Genomic DNA, 26,905 nt, shown 5'->3' on the forward strand with positions numbered 1-26,905 from the left:
CACTTGACTAGGTACCACCCGGTGTTCTCCAAGTGGGTTCAGGCCGATGCACTATAGTTATTGATTTATATTTATTTATTAGATTTACATACTGTACCGCCCATCTAGAACGTGTCTACTCTGGGTGGTTATGGGATTCTAAACAACGAACTCGGGGGAGTTATATGTACAAACTACTGACTGGACTTTTTAAGACTAACGGATTTATTTGTTTGTTTATTATTTGAATTTATATCCCGCACCATCTGGCAACCAGGTCACATTGATTTTAGTGTGAGCTTTCATGGACTACAATGAATATTTCAATCACAGGTTCATGCACACACAGTATCAGCGTGCATGTGTGTGGGTGTGGCCACGTGACACTTGCTTTACTAACCCTTCACAAAGTTTTCATACCTCATGTAAATAACCTTGCAGCAACTAAAGCATGTGCAATGTGATCACGATCCTTGATCCCCATTCAGACCTCTGGCGATTGACGGATGCCTTGTAATGAATCGTCAGGAATCTCTTCGATTTATCGTTTGTTTGTTTGTTTGCAGTTTACAATGGATTAAATTAATTAAAAACACATTTAAAACATTTAAAAAAAAACAAGTAAAACATTTGTTGAAAGCAGATATTTTCTTCTGTGGCCCACAAGACATTTGGAAAATACTGTACATCATCACTTTTAGTCAACATAGCGAACTGATAAAGGCGATGAGCAAAAATTACACCCAGTTACCTCAGATATACTTTCACTTTCTTGATTAATGTTTTTTTCTTCCACATTTACTTACTTACATCTTTATCCTGCCCAACTAGTGGCAACTAGTGAGAAAATATTTCTTTTCTGGCCATCCTGCTACTTATTTGTACGTAATTTCTTTCTCAGCTATGATGTGTGTAGGACAGGGAAACCTTGGAAATTTCTGGCTTTTTAGAGAGAATCTGGGTGAGTTGTGGCGGATAACACCATAGGAGCTGTATAAAAACAGCCCAAGACAGCTTACATAATTGAAAACACAATTTTAAAAGCTAAAAACTGTAAATGATTCCAATATTCAAAAATAATTAAAAACATATTAATTCTGTATTGAAAATGTTAGGTAAAAGTATTATTAAAAACAGATTGAGAAGCAATAAAATATAGATATAAAGCTAAAACAAGCATCAACACAGAGTGAGACAAAATACCTGTTTTCCAGTTCGCTTTTCACACCACTGACAGGCAGTGATGCAATTTTGTTTTACTTTACTCCTTTTTGTTCCACTGCAAAACTTGGAATCCAGTGCAGCACTGAAGTGTTCTGATCCGTGCACTCTATTCGTTTATTTAAAACATTTTTACCCTGCCTTTCTTCTTTAAAAAGAACCAAGATAGTTTACATCATTAAAAGACAATACTTACAGCTAAAAACATTAAGTATACAAATATTTTAAAAAAATCAAATACCCCATTTAAAAAACAGTAAACAAAAGCAACACCAAAAACACATGCAAAGCAGTAAGGCACAACTATGCATTTAAAAACACCACTCACCACAGCCAGTCACTGTGGGAAAGCTTGCCTGAAGATAAAGGTCTCCGCTTGTGGAAGGACAGCAACAATGGAGCCAGTCTGGCCTCCTGTGGCAGGGAGTTCCAAAGTCTGGGAGCAGCGACAGTACTCCTAGAATTTTTGAGAGGCTGTCTCTCTCTCTCTCTCTCTCTCTTTTGCTGGTCTTTCTCCACCCACCTGGATAAAAAGGGAGGGAAGGGGGAAAGTAGCAAAGTACGTAGGAAGAGGGCATCAACTGTTCTAATTTTCTTCTTTTTTGTTACATATTATGCTGTGTGTTAAGTCTCTTCCTCTATTATTCCCTGTACACACATGATTGCACCCCACTGTATAACACTAACACAATTATTAAATTTGCAGACGATATGACAGTGGTGGGGTTCATAAATAAGAACAATGAGTCTTCTTACAGAAAGGTAGTACAAGGGTTGATATTCTGGTGTAAACAAAACAATGTTACACTTAACATAAAAAAAACACTAAAGAACTCATAATTGATTTTCGGAGGAAGAGAAATGTACGTTTACCACTGTACATAAATGGCGAGGAAGTGGAGAGGGTTGGTAGTTTTAAATTTCTGGGCACTTACATCTCAGAGGACCTCTCATGGACTATAAACACCAACATGCTAGTGAAGAAGGCACAGAAGAAGCTGTATTTCCTGAGAATGCTCGGGAAGTTAAATTTATCTCAGCATTTACTCCTGTCCTACTATCGTAGCACCATTGAGAGTGTCCTAACCTATGGCATTCTTGTATGGTTTGGGAGTAGCTCTGTAGCGGACAAAAAAAGCTCTACAGAGCACCATTAAAATTGCCCAGAATATCATGGGGCTCCAGCTATCAACCCTGGATCCAACTATCAACATCTCCACATCCCGCTGTCTGAGGAAGTCACACAACATTCTTAGAGACTTTTCCCATCTACCTTACAACTTCTTTGAACTGTTGCCATCTGGCAGAAGATACAGAACAATTAAGACTCGGACCACACGTTTTCTGAGTAGTTTTTATCCCAGAGCTATAATTGCACTTAATATGAATTTAAAGACCACCAGTAGTGAACAGTTGGACAGTGTTACTTAGCCTGTGATGTAGATGTTTGTATTTTTAGTTGGGGATTTTTAGTGGAGGGGAATGTTTGGGGATTTTTTTTAATGTTTGTGCATGTGGGTTTGGTCTCTGGGTGTCTGTGTGAATTTTGTTGTATGTGTATACTATGTATAGATTTACAATGACAATAAATTTATTAGTTCTGCACCATAGTACTAAAGTAAAACCATAAAATGAAATTAAAATCAGAAGATGCTAAAGGTTCAGAATGGGGAAGGAAGGAAAGAGTACAATGAAAGATAAGAGGACACAGAAAATATCAGTGTTTCTGTTCTGCTTTTTAAAAAACATTTCCACTTTTCCATAATAGCAGAAAACGGAAAGCGAAATATATAATTAAAAAATTGAAATTAGAAGCATTGTGGCCAAAAGCTGAGTGTTTAAGAAGGGTGGATGAGTAAAACAAGGCGGAAAGGGAAGATGGAGTAAATGTATTTCAGCTCTGTTGACAAAAAAGGCATTTCCCTCTCCCCTCCTCTCACATTACTCTGAATACAAGTTTGTTGTTATGTGCTGTCACAAAACCAGTCAGTCTGTTACAGAACGTACTTTTTTAGCTGGGTGGTACCATCTTGCTAGAAGGATGTTGGCGTTCTCTTCTGAAGAAGAGATACCCACTCACCAGTACTTCCATTATAGTCTTTGCGGTTCCTGATGAAAAACCTTTCAATTATTCCTGGCATTTTAAGAACCATTTTCACCCTTTCAGATTGGCGTGTTGTTTCCTTTTGGCTGGTGTGTTTTTTTTAAAAACCTTTGCCACCTTTTTAGAAAACAGTGGCAAGAGTTTGGAAAAGTTATATTTCCTGTGCTATTGTTCACAGGGTCCCCAGCACCGCGTGAGTTTAAAGTAATGATCTGGGAGTGGAGCCAGGTGGAAAATAGTTGTCCAGAAAGATAGAGCAAATTGCTTTCTGTATATCCCCTCCCCACCCACAAGCCTTGAAAATGGCAGATTTTTGGAAGGTAACACTGGATCTTTCCGCTGGCTAGGGACCCTAGATTGTAGTCCGAAAAAGTAACTTGCCCCGGCTCTGTTTATATCTTGGTTTAATGATGTACTCTTCATTTTATCCCTGTTTGCTATTTTCATGTTTGGGATTGACTTCTAGATGACTCAGAGAGTTCTGGTTATGGGGCAGTCTCAGAGTGAAATCAATCAAGAAGTTAAGAAATGGGGAAGGGGGGGGCAGGAGGAGGTCTGAGGTAACTTCCTTCGAGTCTGGAAAGCAAGCCATCATATCTGTCTCCTTTTCCTGATTCTCATGCGGTAAATAACACAAGGCTAGCATGTGGTAAAATATTTATTTAATTTATTTAAAATAAGTTTACTCCGCCTTTCGCCTTAAAAAGGGCCTTACATCCTTGAAAGACAATTATTTAACCCTGAAAACAATGGGTATACAAGGGGTTTCCCTGTTCAGAGACAATAGGTATTTCAATGGTTTCAACTTTGCATGATTAAAAAAGAGCATCATTAAAAGTCAAGAAAATATTCCAGCCAAAACTTGCCTGAACTAAAAAAATAATGGGTGAGGGTTATCTCTCCCCCCCCTCCATTCCCTAATTTCTGGGCCATTTTAGCCACCAGGAGGTGCCCTAGCTTGCCAGTTCTCTAACCCAGGAGATCCGGCTGTCACCCCACCCCACTAGTCAAAAGGGTGTCTTTTCCGCCTTGTCAACTTCCCAAATCCCTGTTTTTCTAATGCTTGGTAACCCCTCCCCTGCTCCCTACCTTAAGGTCAGGAATTCCGACTCCCATCTCCCCACAATATGAACCCTCCCACTTGCCCTCTTTCTCCCCTCCTCCCCTAGCCAAGCCCCCAGGAAGGTGGAGGGGTGGGTGTCAGGGCTGAAATTCAATCTCTTTGCTTCATTCTTTCTTCTCTTCTTGTCCTGCTGGAGCTGCAGGGGAAAGGGGGGAAGAAAAGAGAAGGAGAAAAAGTGGGAGAAATTGATTAGAAAAATCTGTAAGGCAGGCGATTGGAAAGAAGAAGTGCATGGGTAACTGCTAGGAAACTGCTGATAGTCCAGCCTCACCGTAGGAGAGACAGAGCAAAGGAAGCAGGGCGGATGAGCAAAGAAAACAGAGAGAAGAGATGAGGGGGTGATAGTGATTAGGGAGAGAGATAAAGGAGGGGAATCAGTCGGAGGGGTGCATGTTTAGTTGGATAATATGAGGGATGGAAGAAGAGAGGAAGAGAAAGCGGTTTCTGGATCAAGAGAAGAGCCAGGGTGTAGCACTCAAATGATGTTGGAGATCAGAATTCAGACTCTGTAGACAAGACGGGTAGGGATCTAAAAGCAGGCAGAAAGTTCCCTGGCACAAATAAACTGTACAGGAACTCCAACTCCCAAACCTGCTGCCGCTTGCTCTCTTGAATCAGTTTAGTAGGCAAGACAAAGCTGGGGCCACCAGCAACATCAGAAACCAGGTAAGGAGCACCTAAATCTGTCATATTTTCCACTGGAGTTTTGCTGCTTCTGTTGGACTTTTGGCTGAAGGGCCCCTAGCCCTTTGAAGCGATGCTTTGAGGTTTGCACCACGGGTGTGCATATGGAATGGCGTGTTTATGGATGTGCAATTGTGCATCAAAGGGAAGAAGTGGCGTTTTGCATGCCTGGGACCATCCTTTTTCCAGTTGTGTCTCCATGCTGAATTAGGGGGGAGGGGGGAAATCTCTGCTGGACAACAACTCCCAGAATCTCCCCGCCAATTCTGGGACTACAGTCCAAGAAAATAATGTTTCCAGATTCTGTTCATGCCTGCATAAAATACTGTGTCAGGCAATAGGTGAGCTCCAGAAAGGAGTGAAGCTAGGTGAGAAGGCTCTCCAGTTTTGGAGAAAATGTTCCCCCCTGTTCTGTGGCCTTCCAAGTTTTATCTCCGGCGTTGGTGGTCCTAGGTCCAAGACTCATCATCCTCTAAGGCCGGTTCATCTACTTTACTGGTTCCCTGATGAACTTCCAGTGGTGCAGTGGAGTCAAGACTCAGATGGTCAAAACTGTGAGACATTTTTAATCAGCAGAGGGAGATTGTCATCTGTTCCCAGCAATAATATATTGTTAAAAGCTATTCCTGTGGCATGGCAAATTATTTGGGTTGCCCTAGTCCCAAATGAGCAGTTAAGACCCATTAGCTGTACAAAAGACCTGCTCTGGATGGAGATGAAAACTGCTAGTATGTATTGACTTATTGGTACAGATCAAGACTGCTGCCTGTATTTTTTAGTTCTTCCATATGAAGTGTCATGATGAGTGCCTGTAGTACAAAGCTGACTGTCACACCATAGTGAACCACTATCTCTACTGTGGACTGGCTGATGCTAAGGTGTTGCACACACTCCTGTCTTCAGAGGGTAGCATTAAGCACAGCAACGCTTATGATGTCTCTCCATGTCTGGGACCCCAAGCCAGGACTGCTGAGCTTTAATAACCTTCTCCGTGTAATGCAATGAAGGTACCAGGCTCCTGAGCTGGCCTGGGGACAGGATTGCAACCAAACAGCATGGTTCCTGTGATTTTGCCAGACCTGAAGAAATGAATCAAGGGGAAAATCCCCAACCCCCACTGGAATGGGAACAAAGTAGGGGTGAGAGAAATGGGGACCATCGGCTTCATGGAACCCCCAGCTCTGCTGAACCTCTGAACCCCAAAATACCCCCCTCCAAATTACCCCTCAAATGCAAATTGGCCTTGTACCTCAGATTCCTTGCTTGGGGTCGGGGAGAAGGTTTAAGGCCTTAAAAGGCCTTTTTTAAAAAAAACAACAACCCTGAAATAAAGCAATGGAGGAAAGCTTAATTTGTTGCCCTGTTCATAGAGAAAAACAAGACGAAGTTGACTACTTAGTTATAGCTGCAAGCTTGTTCACGCTGTAGTCTTATTTCTCTCTCCCCCCCTTTCTCCCCTGATCCCGAAGGGGTTAAAGTGCCCGGAAAAATCTTTTGGAGTCCTGGGTGGGGCCGGGGTTATGCGGACACACAAACCTCTGTGACTGATGCAAAATATGCTCCTTCGCCCCCGCCCGACCAGCTGCCCCGGCTCCTTTTGTCTCAGCTGCCGTGTTCAAATGCCAGGGGATGAATAAATAAAGGAGTCCAATAGCAGAGAAAGTACTGAAAACTATTTCACCATCCCTCATCCCACCCCACACAACTGCACTCCCTCCCCGCAGGACAAGCCCCGAGGTTGCAGAGGCACACCCATAGCAGTGGTCAAAGACCCACACATCCGTGGACCCAGAGTGGTGCTGCCTGTCAGAGGTAATGATGACACAAGGAAATAAGGAGGAGGTCTGTTTGGTTTGGGCTGTGGTGGGGGAGGAGATGGGGTTGTGTCTTGGTTCAAGGAGGGTTCCTGAGCATATTAGCAGAGCAGACTCAGAGCTTGGGAAATGATGATCTTCTAGTCTTCTGAGGTCTGTTGCTGGGTGGGTGGTTCTAGGAGCTGTAATCTAAAAGAGCAGATTTTTCCACCCTTGAGATCTAGCTAGGAGCTGGCTGGGTAGCTCAATGGTTTGGGTATCTGGCTGTGGAGTCAGTGGTTGGGAGTCTGATTTCCCCACTACAGAGTAGAGTCAGCCTATTTGGCCTTGGGCAAGTTGCACAGTCCCAGAATGCCCCCAGAAGAAGGGTCATCCGAATACCTCTGTGTATTATGTACCTGGAAAAGATCACCATAATATAGAATTGACTTTACGGTGCATGATTATTTTATTGTTATTTTAAAATCTGGCTGGGAGATTCTGGGAATGATTTTTTAAATGTAAGTCTTCCAAGCTCTAATGCTAGTTGGGAGATTCTGGAATTGTCATTCAAACATCTAGTATTTCTAAACTCTGAATGCATGTCATTAGATGCTCCTAGCCTCCTGCTGCCATTTACGGTATTTAGCACTCTCCGTTTTGGAATGAATGGGGTTTGGTCTTTGCTTGGCTGCAGTCTAACCTATTGCTGTAAACGTTAACCAATTAACCCATAGTGTTGATTGATTAACAGTTGAATCATAGTGCAGACCTGACTTCTTCCTTAAGCAGTGGGACTAATCGTACTAAAAAAACATGTCTGGCACTTTGCAGGTTATAGGAAAGTTTTAAGTCCACTGCCAGCAGTGCTATGAGATAGAGTGTGGGGACACCATCATGATGGGAGACATAATTTAATATCCTTACTCAGGCACTGAAATGACATATAGCATCTCAGTCTAGTTCTGCTCATCTTGTGTCTGATTTGTTGAAATAGAAATGTCTGAATAGCTTTTGCTTCCGGCTTGGTAAACATGAAATTATGTACATTTTCAATTGTCTTTCATTTGCTTAGAGAGTATATAAATATGTTTGGACAGGAAGCTGTATTGAATTCTGTATTTGTATAAGGGAAGGCCTTTTCTGCAGTAGCACCCCAACTCTTGAATAGCATTATCCTTCCAGGTACAGCAGTCTTTAAGGGCAAGGTGCCTCTAATATTAGGCATGTAAATGAAGCTGTGATATCTCCCAGCTGGCCAATAACAAGACAAATGCAGGCTGATTTTTCAAATGCAGACTTGAAGCGAAATCCTGGTAAAATAAACTGTTTTTTTTCTCTCTCTTAAAAACACCCTGCTTCTAATTATATGCTAATTATATCATTTGGCCCTAAATCAGAGTCTTAGTCTTGTTGTTTTAGGAAATAGGGTGTGTTGTTTTCCTTGTATGCAACTTCTATTATTGTATGCCGTCCTGGAATCTGTCAGAATAAAGGGATAGGTTGTACATTTTATTAAATGAATGAATGAATAAATAAATAAATAGCATCCGTTACAGCTGCATGCCAAAAAACTAATAATGGTAATGAAAGCTAGTATATACTGATACCTGAGAGGCTACAAATCAAGAAATCAGTGGGTCAAATCTCACTTCTGTGAATTCATTAGAGGGCTTTTGGCCTCAGTCTGCAGCACGGGAATAGTAATGCTAACTTAACCTTACAGGTTGATTGTAAGAATTGCAGTTGGCTAATGCATAATATACAGTAATGCCAGCAAGTTTGGAAAACTCAGCAGTGGCCAGAGGATTGGAAAAGATCAGTCTACATCCCAATCCCAAAGAAAGGCAGTGCCAAAGAATGCTCCAACTACTGTACAATTGCACTCATTTCACACGCTAGCAAGGTTATGCTCAAAATCCTCCAAGGTAGGCTTCAGCAGTATGCGGACCGAGAACTCCCAGAAGCACAAGCTGGATTTCAAAGGGGCAGAGGAACTAGAGACCAAATTGCTAACATGTGCAGGATTATGGAGAAAGCCAGAGAGTCCCAGAAAAAACATCTACTTCTGCTTTGTTGACTACGCAAAAGCCTTTGACTGTGTGGACCATAGCAAACTATGGCAAGTCCTTAAAGAAATGGGAGTGCCTGACCACCTTATCTATCTCCTGAGAAATCTATATGTGGGACAGTTAGAACTAAATATGGAACAACTGATTGGTTCAAAATTGGGAAAGGAGTACGACAGCACTGTATATTGTCCCCCTACTTATTTAACATATGCAGAATACATCATGCGAAAGGCTGGACTGGAGGAATCCCAAGCCGGAATTAAGATTGCTGGAAGAAATATCAACAACCTCCGATATGCAGACGATACCATTCTGATGGCAGAAAATGAGGAGGAATTAAGGAACCTTGTAATGAGGGTGAAAGAGGAGAGTGCAAAAAATGGCCTGAAGCTCAACATGAAAAAAACTAATATCATGGCCACTGGACCCATCATCTTCTGGAAATAGAAGGGGAAGATATGGAGGCAGTGACAGATTTTACCTTCTTGGGCTCCATGATCACTGCAGATGGGGACAGCAGTCATGAAATTAAAAGACGCCTGCTTCTTGGGAGGAAGGTGATAACAAACCTAGACAGCATCTTAGAAGAGCAAAGCCATCACCTTGATGACAAAGATATGCGTAGTCGAAGCTATGGTTTTTCCAGTAGTGATGTATGAAAGTGAGAGCTGGATCATAAAGAAGGCTGACTGGTGAAGAATTGATGCTTTTGAATTGTGGTGCTGGAGGAGACTCTTGAGAGTCCTCTGGACTGCAAGGAGAACAAACCTATCCGTTCTAAAGGAGATCAAGCCTGAGTGCTCACTGGAAGGACAGATCCTGGAAGGACAGATCACTGAAGCTACCAACATGAATTTGACCAAATTCCAGGAGACAGTGGAAGACAGGAGGGCCTGGAGTGCTCTGGTCCATGGGGTCACAAAGAGTCAGACACAACTTAACGACTAAACAGCAACAACAAAAATTCATAACATTAAGGCTTTGAATCCCTGATGCTGTACAATGAGTACCTGTTAGTATTAGTGTGAAAGAAACTAATTTAGTTCATTAATTCCCCACATAATAAAGCTATTACTATGAGAAATAAATTGATTGCCTGTCCCAGTTTAAAGACAGTCCTCTTCTATCTGCCCTCATGGGAAGGACTGGTGGTACAGTACCTATCCATGTGGAAGACATTACAAAATTCATCCTTCATGTGGATTCTTGAGGGATGAAATGTGCAGAAATCTAGCACAGCAGAGCTTTGCTTAAAAATTGATTTGAATGGCCTCTTCTGACATAATGTGTTCCATGTGTGTGTGTTTTAGTGGTTGGGAATCGTTCCCATTGAGAAAGATGTTTTCCAAAAAAATTATCTGAAGTTTCATTTTCTTGTTCTTGCTGTTGTGATTTCTTGAACCACACGACGAGATAAGCAAGATATGTGGGAAGAGATAATAGGGTTTATGATCGTCATAATTTTCTTCATCATCATCACCATCAGCTGGATCATCAAGTCCAGGCCCTGTCAAGGAGGCACAGTGGGGAATCAAACTCCCAGCCTCTAGCTCCGTAGTCAGATGCCTAAACCACCGAGCTATTATGCAAGCCATGTTATGACTTGCGTAGAGACTCACTAGCAGTTGAAACATACTCCAGCCATAGCATTGCCAGGTCAGTGGATTTTTGGCCCGGGAGGTGGAGCTTTGTGATGTCAGAGAGGCAGAGCAGGCAAAGTCTGGGAAGGAGGCAGGCATATGACATATACAAACAGCTTGCTACTGAAGGCCTAATGTTAAATGGATGGCTAGGTTTTAAAGGCACTTTCTACAGAACAAGCAAACATTTTATTCCTCCAGTGATGCTGACCCTGAGATGTACGGTATCTCCATACTAGGCAACTCAGTTCAGTACAGGTGACACGATATTCTTCTAATTTAGGAAGCACAAGATACGTTGTCTGCCACACACACTGGTTTCTTGTTATGTTTTCCCCCCACTGCTTGAATGGCAACCCTAGAAAAATCTTAACACCTTAAGACTGTCTCCTACGCTCCATCCCAACCCTAGCATATGATTGCAAAGTGGTTTGGCAGATGTCAGCAGACGCTCTGGTCCCTACTGTACAACTTTTTAAAAGCCTGTGACAATATTTTCTCTGGGTGCTTCTAGGTGAGGTTTTTATTTTGCACCAGTTCAGTCTCAAACACAGGGGTCCGAAGGACATTAGTCTTCCATTCCGTCTACAGATTTGCTGCGTTCTCCCATGACTCTTTTGTCCTGCCACCATAAATTGATTTACCACCAAGGAAATCCTTTTTTAAGCAAAGGAATGACAGAAATAGAAGGACAGTGGGCAAAATCCAGTTGTTGATCCCAGCAGACCCATTGAATCAAGGAGGCTTACGTAAGAGTTGACTTAACAAGCCCCATTCATCAATGAGGCTGCTCTAGCTGGGACTAACTATTGGATTGAGCTCAATATCTTTTAACTGGCATTCCTAGGAGCTCTCTGCTTGGAAGCCCTCCTTCCTCCCACCTCCACAAACCAAGAGCAGATGGGGAAGAGTTAAACCTACCAGACAGCTGCAAAAACTAATTTGACCATGCAAACATTTCATCTCACCCTGACCTTTGGCCAAACTATGAAGTGCCGTAGCTAAGGCACGGTGCGAGGGCATTTTAGAATTTCTGCTGGGGCCTGCTGTGTATGTGTGTCTAGAGGGATGGAATTGAGTTACCCTCTGTGTGTGTGTGTGTGTGTGTGTGTGTGTGTGTGTGTGTGTGTGTGTGTGTTTCTGACTAAAGAAGACACTGCTGTGGAAAGGTTTGTCATACTAGAGTTTGGGTTGTAATGACATATTCAACCTATGCTTTTGCTCTCTCCCTCAAAGACAACTTGATTTTAACAGTTAAGAAAACGTCACAGCGTTTATGAGATTGATTCTGTGTAGCCTGCATAATTAAATTGTAAACCGCCCAGAGAGTGCTTGAAGCGCTATGGGGCGGTATATAAGCAGCACACTTTGCTTTGCTTTGATTCACTTGCTATTGTTCATATGGTATTGTGAATGGACCTAGAAACTGTTTGCTCCGAGGATGGTAAGCCAGCGTTCTCCAGGTGTTGTTGCTGTTGCTACTGTGGCAGCCTTTTGGAGGGATCCAACCCCCATCAGCCCCATCTAACATGACCAGGGGTCGGGGATGACTGTGAATACCTCCTTGTCCCTACCTGACCAGAGTACAGCTATAACACAAAAACATCAGTTCAGTGTCCCAAATTCTAAGCCTTTTTTTTTTTGACTAGGCAATACTGTGTTGCTGTTTGTTCTTCTTCTCCAGCCTAGGCTCATAAGTTTGATTTCCCTTCTCCTACTTTTAGAATTCTGTGATTCAAAATCCTTTGGATAACGGCTACTACCTACTTCCACTAACTCTCCTGTAGTTATAAAACTGTGGTCTGGGTAGTACCTTTATCAGGTCTCTGTTTAGGAGAGCTTTTGAGTTTGCCAGAACTCTTTTTTCAAAGTTAGATGATATCAAATTCAAGGGAAGAGTTGGGGGCAGGAAGAAAAACCTTAAAAAAATCTGATCAGGGCCGTTGTTCTTACAGGCAGACTACTGAGAGTATGCCTACATTATAAGTTATAACAGTTGGATTACCAATTTATTTGCCATGGCTGCCTTCTATAGAGTCGTGGGATTCGGACTTAGGGAAAATTAGGAGAGCCTGTGTGATCTTTATTTGTTCATATCAGAGCACTGCACGCTTCAAAATCATGGACTCCCATGAACTACAGGCAAAATTAAAAAACAGTTAATGTGAAGACAATCAGACTACTTTTGGACGGAAGTGGTCGGAGCTTGAGATGTGTGCAGAAGCTTTTCCTCGACTTCAGCCACCATCTAGGCAGAGGGGGTTGGCTTCTGTGAGGTGGGTGGATCCACTGCTGATCCAGTGCAGCCCTTTTGGAAGTGAAGGATTGTCCAGCTGCACACCATTGCCCAGGGGATGCCAAAGTAGGCTCACAATGCTTTCTCACTCTTTGGGGAGGCTCCCTCCACGTGCCCCAGCCAGTGTGGTGTAGTGGAGAAAGGATGCAGGACAACTGGTTTCAAACCCCCTACTTGGCCATGGAGACTGGCTAGGGATTAGCAAGGATAAAACCACTCCTAAATATCTCATTTGCCTTGAAAACCCCACGAAAGTCATCATAAATTGGATGCAACTTGATGACATATGACAAAACAAGGAACTTAGAATTCTTTGCTGCAGTTCAGGGAGGGTACTAGAGTTCTCTAGCTAAAAAGCATGGGTGCAATAAGACAGTGGGAAAGGTGTGCACCCGATTGCACCAGAAAGAGCCTCTTTGCAGGGAGTGATCTCCTTCGGTCTGTCAGGGAATTGCTTCAGCCCAACCCTAAAAAAAGTAGTACCCCTACAGCTTGGCTGAAAAGGTTCAGCTTGAGCACATGTAGACGCTGGGCTAGAGCGCAATTCCTCATATGTTGTATCATCACCGAGAAATCGCTTGCTGTAGACTGCTCTACAAGTTATCCCAAATACAATCTGTTTTTTCCATATAGTCACTCTATAAGCATCTTACCAAACTAAAAAAAAACAGGATTCTTTAGGATGGTTTGACGAGAGTTTAGATCTGTGTCAAACTGTGATAACACGTTGTGACTTAGAATATGCAGTTTGCAGCTTCATTTAAAAAAAAGCAACAACACAAAGATGTTGAGGTATCTATTTAAAGTCCACCAGCCCTGTCTAGGATCCTTGTAGACTTGTCCACTACAGAAGGTGCAGTTTGCAGTTTCATTAAAAAAGCACCCAAAGGTATCATTTATAGTACACCATCCCCGGTAGGAAAAAAAAGCCAGCCTGGGATCTTTGTCCACCACCAGTTGTATGATAGTTAACCTCCATTAGACACTCCACTGATTTCTATGAATGACCAGCAGAAAGACAATCAGTTTACATAGCATTGCAATTCACAAAAGCAGGGATGTAGAGAACAATGAATGGTATATTTGGTGTATGCCGGATGTGGTCTTCCATCCGGTGTCTCTTGATGCAAAACTCCCCTCATGCGTGGCCTTGGCTGGGAATGGCTTTTTTGTCTCCTGCTCCCAGGCCAGAGGGCACCCCTATAACTCTGTGGCATACTTTGCCCCCTTGCATTCCGTTCTTTCCTCCCACCTCTCACTCTTGCAAATGACGCCAGGCAGATGAATGGGGCATTGATGCCGGCGACCCTGACTCTCCAGAGCCAGAGGGACATTGTGCTGCCGGTTTGTGAAGGTCCTTATTCAACCTCCCACACTGAGCGCAAGGAGCTGCACGTCACTTGCTTGCTGGCTGGTTGACCTTGCCTGGAGCCTTAGAGAAAGATGGGAAATTCACTGGGGAGGGGGCAAGAGAGAGTGGGAGGGCGCTGGAGAGGAACGACAAGAGCTACCCTCTTATAAGAAGGCCATCATGTGCTGTAGAATCAGAGTTTGAAAAAGTTCATGTCCTGGATTACAACTCTATCCAGGACACCTTGTTGTTTTGGAGTTCTGGGTGCTCCAGTCCAAAACCAGTCGCTTATGCAGGCATTGCACAGAATAAATAAAAACAAATGGACTTGATTGATCTTCATATTGGCACGCAGCAGGGGTGGGTGTCTTTGGTGGGCCTGGGGCCAAAGATTTGCGTTCCCCCCCTCCCTGCAATTATGAGAGACCAAGCTGCACTCAAAACTAGTACCGTACAAGCAAAAACAAAAATTCAGATATGGAAATGCCCAGATGTTTGTTTCTGGTTTTGATTTGGGGCTTGGAAGAGGTTGGATGGGGGGGGAGGTTCTGCAACCTGTTTTATGTGTAAACTGTGGCATTTGGAAGCCTCTAAGAGCAGAACATGTTTATAATGATAATCATTTTAGAACTGCAGACCTGGAAGAGACTCTATCGAGCATCGAGTCCAGCCTCTGTCAGGGAGGCATATCGGGGAATCAAACTCCCACCTTCTGACTCACAGCCAGATGCCTAAACCACTAAGCTATCCCACCCACCCCCCAATTAGGAGTGGGGGAGCTCCAAGAGGGCTGTGGGGAAGCAAGGGGGAACTATGATTACCTATACTGTATATATATAGGAACTGGACCTCCATATATATGAAAGTTCACATATTCCACTGTGAGCCCACTGGAAGAAAGGCACACTACAAATATAACAAATGAATAACTAATAAATTAGTTCTTTTTAAAGGAATAGGGAGAACCATTCTTTTATCTAAAGTGATATCAGATGGTTCTTCCTTCCACTGAAATGTTTCATCTGTACAATTCCCCAGAACAGTTGCTGTGGTACCACACCCATGTACTGTTGCAAGGCATATGGGGACTGCCAAATGACCTCGTGGAGGGGAATAAAATACAGTTCTGGTCTGCTCTTCCTCTCCCTTTAAAAGTAGTTTGATTTGAGAGCGTGCGGGCAAGCATGGACAAATCTATCCATTTTGAAGGAAATCTCAACCCTGAGTGCTCCCTGGAAGGACAGATCCTGAAGCTGAGGCTCCAATACTTTGGCCATCTCATGAGAAGAGAAGACTCCTTGGAAAAGACCCTGATTTTGGGAAAGTGCGAAGGAAAGAGGAGAAGGGGATGACAGAGGATGAGATGGATGGACAGTGTCATCGAAGCTACCAACATGAATTTGACCCAACTCCGGGAGGCAGTGGAAGACAGGAGGGCCTGGCGTGCTCTGGTCCATGGGGTCACAAAGAATCAGTCGGACATGACTTAACGACTAAACAACAACAAAGCAACCATGGACATCTCACTGTAACTTTGAATCTAAGCAAAGATCACCAACTAATGTCTGCAGACCACGGGACTGCTGCAAGCACAGGGAGAGAAGCAGTTTTAAAAAATTGGCAACCTCTGCTTATGCTGAATGCATTGGATTAACAATGCAGAACAGCAGCTAAGCATATAATCTCTTCATCCCATGCCTGACATTTTACCTCACTTTCTAAGTCATCGCGTAGAAAGCCTCAAACTAGATATGATCAGAGCTTGGACAGCTACATTTTAATTGGTTGTTGTTGTTACGTGCGGTCAAGTTGCCTCCTGGACTTATGCTGACCCTATGAATGAGCAATCTCCAAAATGTCCTGTCCTCAACAGCCCTGCTCAGCTCTTGTAAACTCAAGCCTGTGGGTTCCTTTAGGGGGAATCAGTCCATCTCATATTTGATCCTCCTCGTTTCCTGCTGCCTTCATCCTTTTTTCAGCACCATCATCTTTTCCACAGAATCCTGTCTTCTCATGGCTCCCAAAGTAAGAGAGCCTCAGTTTCAACATTTTTGCCTCCAGAGATAGTTCAGTTACTCTCTGTTATGTTTTTTTAAAAAACACCAGGATGCTATCAGCTACAGGCCTGTGGGCACAAAACACATCTAAGTAACAAAGCCACACACTTGTGTATAGACAGAATTGCGAAACCAATGATAGTTACACCAGAAAAAAGAGTCACAGTATCCTTTAATTGCAACTAGAGTAGACCTTGAATCAATGGAACTTACAGAGGCGTTGACTAACCAAATCCCCACAGATTCAATGGGCCTACTCTATTGCAACTTACTATGGTAAGCAGGAGGATTTCAGCCATATGCTACAACCACAATATAATCTTCAATGCTGCGAAAAAACAATTCATCATTTGCAATGTATTATTTCCAAGCTCTAGATGTGTCTGGAGACTTATAGGTCATTACTATAGGAGGTGGCTCATGACCAGCACCAGCAGAGGAAGGACAACATTTTGCTAAACCTAATTACAGAAACCCCTTTTTGGTAACTTCTATGCATAAAGGTCTGCTGACAGCCATTTTATTAACTGGGAGGAAGAAGAATCAGAAAGCAACTTCAGAGAAAATAGAAGGAAAGAAGTCTATGATTACCAATCCATATGTAAATCTAAAAAAAGATGACAGGAAGATAATGCACTTGGGCTATTATACATTAATCCCTCCCCTCCCCAGTTCAGATCACTTGTTACCTATCCTAGTCCAACACTTGCCAGTCTAGTCAGATTCTGTATGGAGTGTATTGCCCGTCATCTCAGGCAGCAAAATATATTGAGCTGCTGCAAGCCCCCCCCCCCCTTAGGTTTTATCTGCACAATGGCTGTCTGAAATGGGTTAAATAGAGAGAAACTGCTCACCAAAGGTTAATGAATGACACAAGAATCTTGCATTTTAAAAAGATTAAAATCTCAAGCCAGGTGACATTATGACCCTGGCAGATCACCAACAAGCCCAGACATATGCCTGTGCTGTAGGATGAGGTACCCCCTGCTCAGAGAAAAAATGTGCAATGCAACCGAATACAATAATAGATACAACATCACCACTTTATTGCTGAATTAGTACAGTACTTTAAAAATATATACATATAAAGATTTGAGTCTGCTCCTTTAAGATGGAATTGTCACAGTGGTTTCCTGCTACCCCAGTAGTGGAGGGGTGACTTAACACAGCTAAGGTGGTACTCCCCCCCCCCAAATTACTCTGGAAGCAAAATGATAATGAGCTTTGCATGCATATTGTTCAGCTTTGCAAAGAATTTTCATACTGGCCCCAGTATTTCCATTTTTCCTATATATATGTGTGTGTGGATGGTGGTGGGTGGGTGTATTCAGGCATGCATCCACCAAGGAAGTCAGCTTTAGTTCCCTGCCAAATCCTTTACCACAACCAATCTAGAATTTCCTGTTATCAAGGATGAGGCTTCTTTGGCCCAAGAAACTCAGCCCCCCCCCTGCTTGCTTGAGATGTGTGGGAGCAACATAATACCCACAGCTGCCTATTTTGCCTTAGGTGGTGGGTCACTGAAGGGAGCTTAGCACCAAGAATTCACAGCCTGGGGGCTAACGAGCTTTCCATTGTTCCAGCAGCCCTCTGAACTCCCCCTTTCTGTAACTTGAACAGGGGTGAGTCCCTACCTCCTTGTGCACCAAAGAAATCTAATTATAGGCAGCCATACCTTCTTTTGAGCCAGCCCAACAGGGCTACGCTGTGTCTTTCTGCTAAGAAAATTGGCCTTGTTGAAAGATGTTGGTTGAGGAGGCACTTTATAGTTCGGTGGTAGAACACGTGCTTCATATGAAGCAGAGAAAGAGAGTGTGGTAGAGCACGTGCTTCACATATATATGGTAATAATTTAAAATCTCATGCTCAGCCCCAGCCATCCTTGCTTAAAAGCATCTGTTAGGGTATGTGCAGAGTTCTGGAAAAGAATTTCCTTGAACTGCGGGTCTCTACATTTTTCTGCCGGTGTGACTCAACTGGCTGGGGATATGTGAGCTGCAAAAAGCTTGTTTTCCCAAGAGGTCTCTTGGTGAAAATCTTTCTTTGCTGAGACCTAGAAGGTTGCTGGCACGCTAGCAGGGTTCAGGCATGCTTCATCAAGCGGAGTGGACCTTCTGCTTAGGAAGGAGTCCTTAAGTCAAGATTTATGAAACAACAGAAATAACAAATGAAGGCATGTGTGGAAAAGGAAAGGAAAGCCATGGGCACATTGCTTCTTCCTGATCCATTTGGGAAGTTTCTCAGTTTGGGAAGGGTCTCAATTGGTGCCTTGAAGTAATTGCTGGGGCGGGGGGGGGGGAGACTAACCACATGGAGTAGGGTCAGTGATCCAGTTCACCATTTGATAATTATTTTAAAAATATCCTTTCTACAGGCTGAGCCCCAGCCAAGTTAGTTGTGCAGGTATCTCACTGAAATTAATGGGATGTGTCAGACATGGATTAATTTCATTCTACAATTTCCATGAAATCTATGACATTGCCATTGGTTTCAGAGAGAAAGCATAGCCTGCATCCAGTCTGCAGTCTTTAAACAATACTTTCACATCAGTGGGGGTCTCACAAAAATGAAACACTTTGAATGAGGTGTCCATCATGTGAAGTAGAAATTTGCTTTGTGGGCCGTGGCACTTTGTGTTCTTAACTCATAACTCTGAAAACCTAGCCTGGCACCAGAATCCTGTGTACTAATAGCAAATCCATTATCCAAATAGCAACCTATACAGTATATCGGAGAAGTGAGTAAATGTGCTGTCTCCTCAAAATAATGCAGCACAGAGCCATTAATGTCTAAACCACTGGCAACGAAAGTGAGTACACCCCTAAGTGACAGTGTCTAAATTGGGCACAAAGTTTCGATATTTTGTGAGGCCACCATTATTTCCCAGCACTGCCTTAACCCTCTTGGGCATAGAGTTCACCAGAGCTTCACAGGTTGCCATTGGAGTCCTCTTCCACGCCTCCATGATGCTATCACAGAGCTGGTGGATGTTAGAGACCTTGCGCACCTCCACTTCCATTTCAGGATGCCCCACAGATGCTCAGTAGGGATTAGGTCTGGAGACATGCTTGGCCAGCCCATCACCTTTATCCTCAGCTTCTTTAGCAAAGCAGTGTTTGCTTTGGAGGTGTGTTTGGGGGCGTTATCATGTTGGAATCCTGCCATGCGGCCCAGTCTCTGAAGGGAGGAGATTATGCTCTGCTTCAATAGGTCACAGTACATGTTGGCATTCATGGTTCCCTCAATAAACTGTAGCTCCCCAGTGCTGGCAGCACTCACGCAGCCCCAGACCATGACACTTCCACCACCATGCTTGACTGTAGGCATGACACACTTGTTTTTGTACTCCTCACCTGGTTGCCACCACACACACACTTGATACCGTCTGAACCAAATAAGTTTATCTTGGTGTCATCAGACCACAGGACATGGTTCCAGAAATCCATGTCCTTAGTCTGATAGTCTGCAGTACACCACAAGCAGGCTTTCTTGTGCATCATCTTTAGAAGAGGCTTCCTTCTGGGACGACAGCCCTGGAGACCAATTTGATGCAGTGTGTGGCGTATGGTCTGAGCACTGACAGGCTGACCCCCCCCCCCTTCAATCTCTGCAGCAATGCTGGCAGCACTCATACATCTATTTCCCAAAGCCAACCTCTGGATATGATGCTGAGCATGGGCACTCAACTTCTTTGGTCGACCATGGCAAGGCCAGTTCTGAGTGGAACCTGTCCTGTTAAATCGCTGTATGGTCTTGGCCACTGTGCTACACCTCAGTTTCAGGGTTTTGACAATCTTCTTGTAGCCTAAGCCATCTTTATGTAGAGCAGGGGTGTCCAACCTTTCACCTTCCCTGGGCCACATTAGAAGATGAAAATTTGGTTTGGGCCGCACATACATTTGGTTTGGGCCGCATGGGGGGGCAACCCTAGCCGTCCTCCGCAGCCCCACTCCAAGTGCACTTACCGGCAGCTGCGATCTCAGACAGCAGAGGCTGCCAGCTTCAACTCCGGCAGCATTATGGGGCTGGGAGGGGGTCCACCTATTGACGGGGATGGCACAATGCAGTCACACAGCCCCCCTCCCCTCTCCTCCCACTCCTTCCTTCCTTCCCTCTCCCCCAGTGCAGGCAGTGTAACTTGAAACTTTGGAATTTCTTTAAAAATAAAAAATTGCACTGGGCCGCATTATGAGCCGACCTGGGCCGCGTGCGGCCCTCGGGCCGCAGGTTGGACAAGCCTGATGTAGAGCCACAATTCGTTTTTTCAGATCCTCAGATAGTTCATTATCATGAGGTGCCATGTGGAACTTCCAGTGACCAGTCTGAGAGAGTGAGAGCGATAACACCTGCTCCCCCTTCACACCTGAGACTTGTGACACTAACGGGTCTCATGACACCAGGGAGGGAAAACGGCTACTTGGGCCCAATTTGGACATTGTCATTTAGGTCTGTACTCTTGTTGCCAGCAGTTTAGACATTAATGGCTGTGTGTTACATTATTTTGAGGGGACAGCACATTTACGCTGTTATACAAGCTGTCTACTCACTGCTTTACATTGTAGCCAAGTGTCATTTCTTCAGTGTTGTCACATGAAAAGATATACTAAAATATTTATGAAATGTACTCACGTCTGTGATATACTGTATGCAGTAGAACTAGCAATATCCACGCTGTGGTGGCTAGAAGATTGGGGAACTTTAGGCCTGAATGCTGCCACCTTATCTCCATCAACATAAATCTCAGCAAAATTTTTCCTGCAAGTCAAGAAGTCAGCATAGGCCTTTGCTGTCTCACATCAGCCATGTTACAGCAAATCCCTCTGCTGGCTTCTTTGTGGCAGTTCACTGCTTAAATTTAAACAGATGGAGTGCATGAAAATTTAATACTATGCTGCCCATACTTTAAAAAGTTTCAAAGCTCTGATCTGTGTGCAAATAGAAGGTATTGGTAGGTCTACAAGACACCCAAGGGTTCTAGAATTAAAGAAACAACAATAATTTAAGCCACTGCCCTACAACTAAATGTGGCATTGCTATTTGTTTACTGGTGTGTTTTTTGTGTGTGTGGTATTTTGCTATTTGTGTACTTATTGTTTTTATCTTTAAATGATCTAAGCTGCCTTGGGGCCTTTTTAAGGAGAAAGGTGGGGTAAAAATATTTTAAATACATAAATAAATAACTGAAGTGGATGGGAGATAAAATGCATGGGAAGAGGGGCATGGAATGGGATCATCTGAAGGAAAAGGCATGGATGGTTTACTGGCTGGCATCCTGAGCAAGAAACATGCCCTACCATAACATTTTGTCAAGCGTGCTGCTTGTTCCACCTGACAGCCGGCTCAAGGAGTGGCCACAGGATTACAGCCACTGAGAAGTAAAAGCAGTTTAACAGCATGCTTAAGCAAACCTTTCAGATCATCCTGATGCTTAAGGACACAGGAAGACACCCAGGTACTGAGCATGGTATCATGGTTCTAGCCCAGCAGTAGCCCTGCTCTCCAGGGTGAGGAGTTTAGGAAACTGTGCTATAGCATGTTGGACAATTGGTCAGTTGAAACCCAGTCCTGGCAGCTTGAGCTGGCAGCAATGGCTTTGAAGGGTTCTTCCAAGCCATATTCTTTTTCCTGCCCTACCTGGAGATCTCAGTATTCCTCTGGAGGACTAATTGGGCTCAACCTTGCTGAATTTCAAAAGTTTCAAATAAGAGCTGAAACTGGAATAGATGGTGTGCATTCATGGTGGCGTAAGGTGTCAGGCAGGATTTATTCTTCCCCAGTCTGGAGATGAGGTTGGGGTTGAGCATAAGGACCTTTCTATGCAGAGCATATGCTTTACCATTGAACTAGGAGTCCTTGTCATGTTTTTAAAGAAGCACAAAACATTAAAAAAAAATATATAAAAACAACAGTGCCTCCGAAACAAACCAAAGGGAGACTGGATGGTTCATGACTTCGAAGAGTCACAAAATAGTGAGGATCACCTGGAAAAGAAAAATATGATTTTTCTATTTCATGCAGTCTGGCACCACTCCTCCTGCTAGCAGGTGGGCATATTCTGACCCAAGCCAACTAAGCAGTTTGTTAAGAGGTCCTGTATATCCAGAGGACAAGATACTGGAAACAGGCATGCCATAAAAACAGATGAACAATGATACCAGCTCTCAAAGCAGGAGCATAAGATTCTAAAATCCAAATTTCAGAGAAAATCTGAAAGTGTTAATTATCCCCTTTTAAGAAAGGAGATGCTGGTGTTTGAGAACAAAGGACCGGTTAACTGGTTGAAAACTGACTGCCAAAGGCAGGGGTGGAATTTCCCATCTCACCAATTCCACACTCTTTCAGAGATGCTTTTGCCAGACACAAGCAGGTGGGTTTGATCCAAAAATAACTAGAGGGAATTCTCTGGCTGGGGGCTGAGCAGACAGGAGAGGGAGCTTAAAGGTTTCTGCACTCCATTTTGACTTTCAGCTCCGTTTAAGGAAGGAGAAAATGAAGAATCGGCAAAGCACGCAAAATGCACTGTATATCCATATGGGCTGAGATAAAACGAAGAAGTACATTTTAACTGGTGCCCATGACCCTTTTATGTCTCCTGCTGCTTCTGTAGGACTTGAGTTCTTTGCCCAGAAAATCTACATTCTACTCCCAACGTAAGTTAGGTAAAATCACAAGAGAGATGTTAATACACTTACAGTGCTGCTTTATCCTGTGCTTTAGAGGGCCTTTTTGTAAAATTGAGTGGTGCAGTATCACTGGGGAGACTTTGAGGGGGGGGGGAGGCATTTCGAAAGCTCTGCATTTTGATGGGAAGAGCAATGAGCAGTGTACAAAAGTCCTTTCCACCTTGATTGTGATAGATTCTTGATCCATGAGAGATCTTTGACTGCAACTGGAAATCTTGGCTATATGTTTTCAGTTGTATTTTCAGACCTGATGAGAGCTAGAAACATGGTCTTATATGGTGAAAGAGAGAATGTGGATTTCCTCAGGAATCCAAATTTTGTGCTGATACTACAGTCTGAATAGATTTTAGCATGACAAAGGTTTGATGAGGTGTACTATGAGATAGGCTTAGGGCAGCCTTACTGTCAGACAGGATGAGTGCCAGATGTTGAGAATGACAGTGAAACGTTGGGAGAAAGCTATGTATTTTATTGTTTCCCCCCAAATTAGCTTCTTGCTAGGTATGGTGGATGATTCTGTCAGATCACTAATGTTTATGGTTTACGCAGTGGTGATGGAATGGTGCATGAAATGGGCTGGTGACATTTTATATCATCATTATAATCTTAGAGCTGCAGAGCTGAAGGGACCCTATGGATCATTGAGTCCGGCCCTTGTCAAGGTGGCACAGTGGGAATCGAACACCTAACCTCTGGCTCCCAATCCAGATCCATAAACCACTGAGCTCAGTTCTTTGCCTTGGACAGCAAAATGGTTTGATTAGTATGTGGTACTAAGATGGAAGCTGGCCCATAATTTTTACAGCAGAGCTTGTGGAAATTATGGTTTGGAGTACAGGTTGTAGAATCTCTCAGCCAGCCTACCAACCTTCTGGAAGTCATAATTCAAAAACTCCTTTTCCTAAGTTGTATAGGGACAACCAATGTTAGATGGGACAAAACAGAAGGAGAGACTGAGAATGGACCAAGAAGAAAGAAGAGGGCAAGGCTGAGGAGGATCAGATGCCAAGAGTGGTTCAGGAAATGTCTGGTGGACCAGCAGTAGTGATCTTTGCACATCAAAGGCTGCCCCCAGTCATGAGGCTCCAAAGCCTTCCCCATGTCAAAAGGGATTCTTAGGGAGCCTCAAAACTGGGGAGTGGGGGGGGAGAGAGAGACTGGAAGCTTTTAATTAAAGATAAAAGACTGCAACTCCACCATTACAACTGGACTTCTCCAAAGTCATGGTTCCAACCTCGATGTTCTGACACTGAATGTTCCTCCAAAGCAACATGTTGATATTCACGTTCCTCTGCTTTCTTTCAGATAGTGTTGGGTTAGCTGGGTGCTATGTCAGAAGGGAACCGGCCTAAGAGCGGCCTAAGTCAAGCCAGCAGCACAGCCACCATCTCTTCCGTCTCCATGGGAACCAAGGTGAGATATTGGAAACAGTCTTGGCTCCCTAAGAAGGAAGCTGGGAGTTGATGTCACATATCCCATTCCACATGAGTTCCTGAGTCTCATTTGAGACTCATTCAGGCTTATTTTCAAAGCCAGTTTGACATTTGCAGCTTGCGCTTTTAAAAATCCTTTTAAAAGTCTTGCACCAAGGGAAGAAGAATTCCCTATAAACTACGCAAAGAAGTTTACAATGGTTCCTAGTCCCCAAACATTTCCACTGATGCTTCTGTCCTTGTCGATGTCTTCTCTAATTAATTTTTCACTTCTCTGTATATCTCCCACAGCGACACTCTGCCCGGTCTGTCCAGAAGGTGCACACATTTGGAAAGAGAGCAAATTCAATCAAGAGAGACCCCAATTCACCCGTCATCATGCGTGGGTGGCTTTATAAGCAGGTAAAAGATGCAGAGAAACCAAGGGGAAGCCTTAACTTGAGGGCTGAGGGCCATGGAAGGAGAAGGTCCCTGCATGAAATCGCAGGGTGTAAACAGAAAGAGCAAAACAAGCAAGTGACTGTTGCAGTGATGGCCAGTTTCATCTTCTGATATTCTTGAATGGCAGACCTGGCCCTACCGTTAGACAGGATGATACAGTCACCTTGGCCAGCAGAGCTGATGCTTTGTCATTAAAAGGCAACAGACAACAAGAGGTTTAATTTATTATGACAGGTTTTCTGCCTTAAATTTCAAAATAACTTGGCTGATTTTGACTTGGGTGGGTTTCTCAAGCTGCTGAATCCATTGGACTAGCCTGTTTTAGTGCCACTGAGATCCCCAGAGGCCCACCTCGGGATCCTCTCTGCACCTTCTTCCTATTCTCTGCATCAGTTGCCTTGGTTGAGTTATCATTTTAATCCCCTACAAAGCCCCAACACTGTATTTGGTCCAAGGCAGTATGGCAGGAGGGATAAATGCAGAGGTTCTGAGGGATCCTTACTCACAGATCCCCCACAAGCTGTTCCAGTTTTTTTTTTAAAATGTGGAGGGTTTTGGCAAAAACAAGGTTCAAGAGATCCCCTGTCTTGCTTTATAGAGGACTTATAAAGGCACAGTTCGCTATGGGAGGGCAGACCTGTGGGGGGGGGGGAAGGGATTGAAAGGTCCAACAAAGTCTAGGAGGGCACCGGGGCTTCTGAAAATGGCCTTGTGGGCCACATGCGGCTCAGACATGCTTTAGGGGAATTAAAATGGCAGCTAGGCTCAGTTGCTAGGACTATGGTCAGCACTAAAAGCCACTTCTAGTACCTGGTGAAACCATTAGGACCTACCATCTGAGGTGGTCCTTCGTTCAGGCTCCCTTGACGCCCGAAGCCAATCCTGTTAGAAATCTCTAATTGCTAATAGTAGGATGTGGGGTAGCCAAACCTATGTTCATTTGTATTTGTAATAGCCACTTGGGATGTTGTTGTTAATTTTTTTCCTTTTCCTCCTCTGTTTTTTTTCTTCCAACAGGATAGCTCAGGTCTTAAACTCTGGAAAAGGCGGTGGTTTGTCCTTTCCAATTATTGCCTCTTCTATTACCGAGGTAAATGACTTGTTTACTCAATCTGAGATATGTCAGAGACAGAAACAGGTCATTATGCTTCCAGAGAAAATCAGACAACCAGAAATGTTACACGGATACCGTAAGATGGCCACTTATACACCATCGTCGTCGTCATAAAAATAAGAGCATTGCCAAAAAGAGGATGTAAATTTGCATCCAGATATATATATATCTGGATGCAAATTCAGAAATAATGCCTGCAGTTTACATGGAAATTCAGTACAGCCCACCATAATGGGAAAGACTGTGAGCCTGTTCCAAAGTATTAGAATATGTTAAAGTAATAACTTTCCTAGGAATCTGTTGCTTAACCTTCAAAGCCCTCAACCTGCCACCCTTTTCTTAAGGTTCTTTATGTTTAAGCTGTACATTTAAATTCAGTACAAGCTGGATATGGTCTGGACAAGAGCAAGGTGAATGGAACAGCCTGTGTGGGAGAGAGTCCTGTGCAACCTAGGCACCATGACTGAAGAGATGCCATCACTTCTCACCACCCCAGCTGTCTGTGGGATGGGCTCTCAGTGAGTCCTCTGCAGCTGAGGGAAAGCCAGCCCCAGTGGCTTGCAAGTTCTGTAGATTAGCTTTCTCATCTTGGTGCTTTCCAGATGTGATTGGCTATGACTACAACTCCCACCATCCCCAGTCAACATGGTCATGCAGTATAGAAACAGTGGGAGTTATCCTCTAATCTAGAGGGTATGAGGTTGCGGAAGCCTGCTCTAAGGGGAAGCATGGAGAAGTACATTGGAGTTATGTTGTGTGACTTTGGTGGGGACGTGGGGGTTATGTGTTTTTTCCAGACAGCCGTGAAGAAATGGTTTTGGGCAGCATCCCCCTCCCCAGTTATGAGATTCGCACAGCTTTCTCCAAAGAAAAGAAGAACAGGCGCTTTGTATTCAAGGTCAGTCCTTTCTCCT

General features: G+C 43.7%; 1 protein-coding gene and 1 long non-coding RNA gene across 12 annotated transcripts in view; one reads left to right on the forward strand and one right to left on the reverse strand.

The window, feature by feature from the left end:
• Nucleotides 1–26,905, reverse strand: part of LOC110078583 (uncharacterized) — a 301,586-nt gene that overhangs the window by 133,341 nt on the left and 141,340 nt on the right. The gene's annotated exons all lie outside the window — the stretch shown is intronic.
• The window catches only part of PLEKHA4 (pleckstrin homology domain containing A4), a 58,648-nt gene that overhangs the window by 3,464 nt on the left and 28,279 nt on the right, over nt 1–26,905 (forward strand). For 5 of the 11 annotated variants that reach the window (XM_078377009.1, XM_072976686.2, XM_072976692.2 and 2 more), the window contains exons 1-5: nt 402–5,093; nt 24,309–24,416; nt 24,728–24,838; nt 25,895–25,967; nt 26,789–26,889. In XM_078377009.1, the coding sequence (XP_078233135.1) occupies nt 24,333–24,416; nt 24,728–24,838; nt 25,895–25,967; nt 26,789–26,889 (369 nt within the window). In that variant the 5' untranslated portion in view covers nt 402–5,093; nt 24,309–24,332. Of the gene's footprint in view, nt 1–401; nt 5,094–6,835; nt 6,924–21,835; nt 22,971–24,308; nt 24,417–24,727; nt 24,839–25,894; nt 25,968–26,788; nt 26,890–26,905 lie in introns of those variants that run through there. The other 6 variants (XM_072976687.2, XM_072976689.2, XM_072976688.2 and 3 more) reach the window with 6 other exon arrangements.

Source organism: Pogona vitticeps, chromosome 6, assembly GCF_051106095.1.
Source record: "Pogona vitticeps strain Pit_001003342236 chromosome 6, PviZW2.1, whole genome shotgun sequence".
Taxonomy (NCBI): domain Eukaryota; kingdom Metazoa; phylum Chordata; class Lepidosauria; order Squamata; family Agamidae; genus Pogona; species Pogona vitticeps.